The 1891-nt window shown below is 37.4% G+C and overlaps 1 protein-coding gene across 1 annotated transcript; it reads right to left on the bottom strand.

Annotated features, from left to right (window-relative positions):
* Window positions 1-824: 824 nt before the first annotated feature.
* On the bottom strand, window positions 825-1628 carry LOC114354288 (uncharacterized; the record flags this gene model as incomplete). The annotated part of the gene is made up of 1 exon (XM_028306587.1): window positions 825-1628. A coding segment is annotated over one exon (690 nt), but the record flags the coding sequence as incomplete, so codon positions are not given.
* Window positions 1629-1891: the final 263 nt, after the last annotated feature.

The following is a 1891-nucleotide window of genomic DNA, read 5'->3' on the forward strand; positions in this document are numbered from 1 at the left end:
TCCAATGCTTTTTCCCTCGGTCTTAAACTAACTCTATTCACCGTGAAATATTTGTGGTTGTTTTCCCGTTTACCTTTAGTAGTACTAAGGAACAGTGCGAGTTATTTTTGAAAAAAAAAAATGTTCTCAACTAATTAAAAAAATATCATCAAATCGAAAGCGTAGGAAACAATAGTTCTTTTTTACAAAATGTGACGTATTTGGATACTACCTGCCTCACGAAATCAATATTTAAAGTAAAAGAAGCTCTCGCACTAAGTAATACCATAATACCTACAACATAAACTGAATCGCACATGCTCCGTACAGGCAATTTTTTTATTTAAATTAAAAAAAAACTTCCTTAATCTATTGTACTAGTAAGATAGAATCATTTTACTGCGGGAAAACAACCACTAAAATTTCACGGTGTATTTCCAAATTTCATAAAAATCCGTTCGTTCGTTTTTTAAATTGCTTTATTAATACAGGATAGAATTGCCGGTTTCAATTGGCGCCGACTATACCTCATCAATTATTCTCACTGTCACCGAAATGCGGCTAAACCTGACGCGTCGAACGTACGTCGGTAATGTGGGTATAGAATAAGCACTAGATTCACAAATCAGGCGAAAGAAGCGGGGAAAATTGACACGTGAAGGGTAGAGTGCGAGACTAAAATATGTAGAGATGTCTTATAATTGAGTAGGTTTATGTAAGAACAGCTATAGTACCTCAAAAGTAAAGAAGGCATTACTGCGTTCTGCAAAAATAGAATTCAACATAATAAAAAATAAATAAAAATAAAATAAAAATAAAAATCATTTATTATCAGACAAAAGCAGTCCATAGTTTGGTTAGTAACAATTTGAACTTAGAGACTATATTAGTAGTAGAGTTAGTAACAATGTTCTTAGAAATATGTTAGTCGTACATCATGGGTTCTGTATATTGACTCTTTATCTATGGACGCTGTATAGCTTCACATGCCTAATGTGTAAGTCAACAAAGCGACCATAGACGGCTGAGTCCAGCCTCTCAGCAATCATTTTCAGGATTCCATTCCCACTTGTCCTCAGTCTTTGTAACACAGACGCAGTTGTTTTGCGCATAATTGAGTGAAAATCGTCAATATGAGCATCCGCGAACATGCCCGAGGCACTACAGTACCGAGGTAGTCGAAATAGAGCCCTGAAAATGTTATTATATTGGACTCGTAGGGCACCAAGGGACCGCTGCGTGAAACTGGTCCACAGACCACTCGTGTAGAAACTTTGGCAGTAGGCTTTAAATAGGGTTAGTTTTACCTGCGCAGTACAACGAGCGAATCTGTGGGTCAGCACCCCGCCACGAATCGCCAATGCCCTACGCTCTCTCTCTATGTCTTTGTCATCCTTTAAATCCTCTGTGACTATGTGCCCAAGGTACTTGAACTGAGATACACGTTTCAAAATTGCCCCATTCAATGTAAGAGGAGGAATAGAATTTGGTAATTTGTTCTTTCCTCGAAACACCATGAATTCACTCTTTTTCACATTATATTTTAGACCGTGCTTAGCAGCGTAAGTCTCACATATCTTTAATAACTGGCGCAAGCCACCAACCGAAGGGCTCAGCAGCACCATGTCGTCCGCGTAGCTCAAGTTATTNTAGTATAATAATGCATAGATAATTATTAAAAAATAAAAAAATCATTTAGCCTTAAAACATCATTTTTGTGATACATAGTGAACAGTAAAGCTCTTGGACTTCATCTCACCTCATACTTCACCCGGAATCCTTAACCAAAGCACTGGATATAATTCTTTAAACTGAAACCTAAAAGAATTTGATGGTAAACGTAGAGAAAATGGTGGTAGCTTAGCTTCCCAGGCACGCTTATAACTAGCTCTATCCAAATAACCGAACAGAC

Source organism: Ostrinia furnacalis, unplaced genomic scaffold (genome assembly GCF_004193835.3).
Source record: "Ostrinia furnacalis isolate ACB-3 unplaced genomic scaffold, ASM419383v2 OfSCF2038, whole genome shotgun sequence".
Classification (NCBI taxonomy): domain Eukaryota; kingdom Metazoa; phylum Arthropoda; class Insecta; order Lepidoptera; family Crambidae; genus Ostrinia; species Ostrinia furnacalis.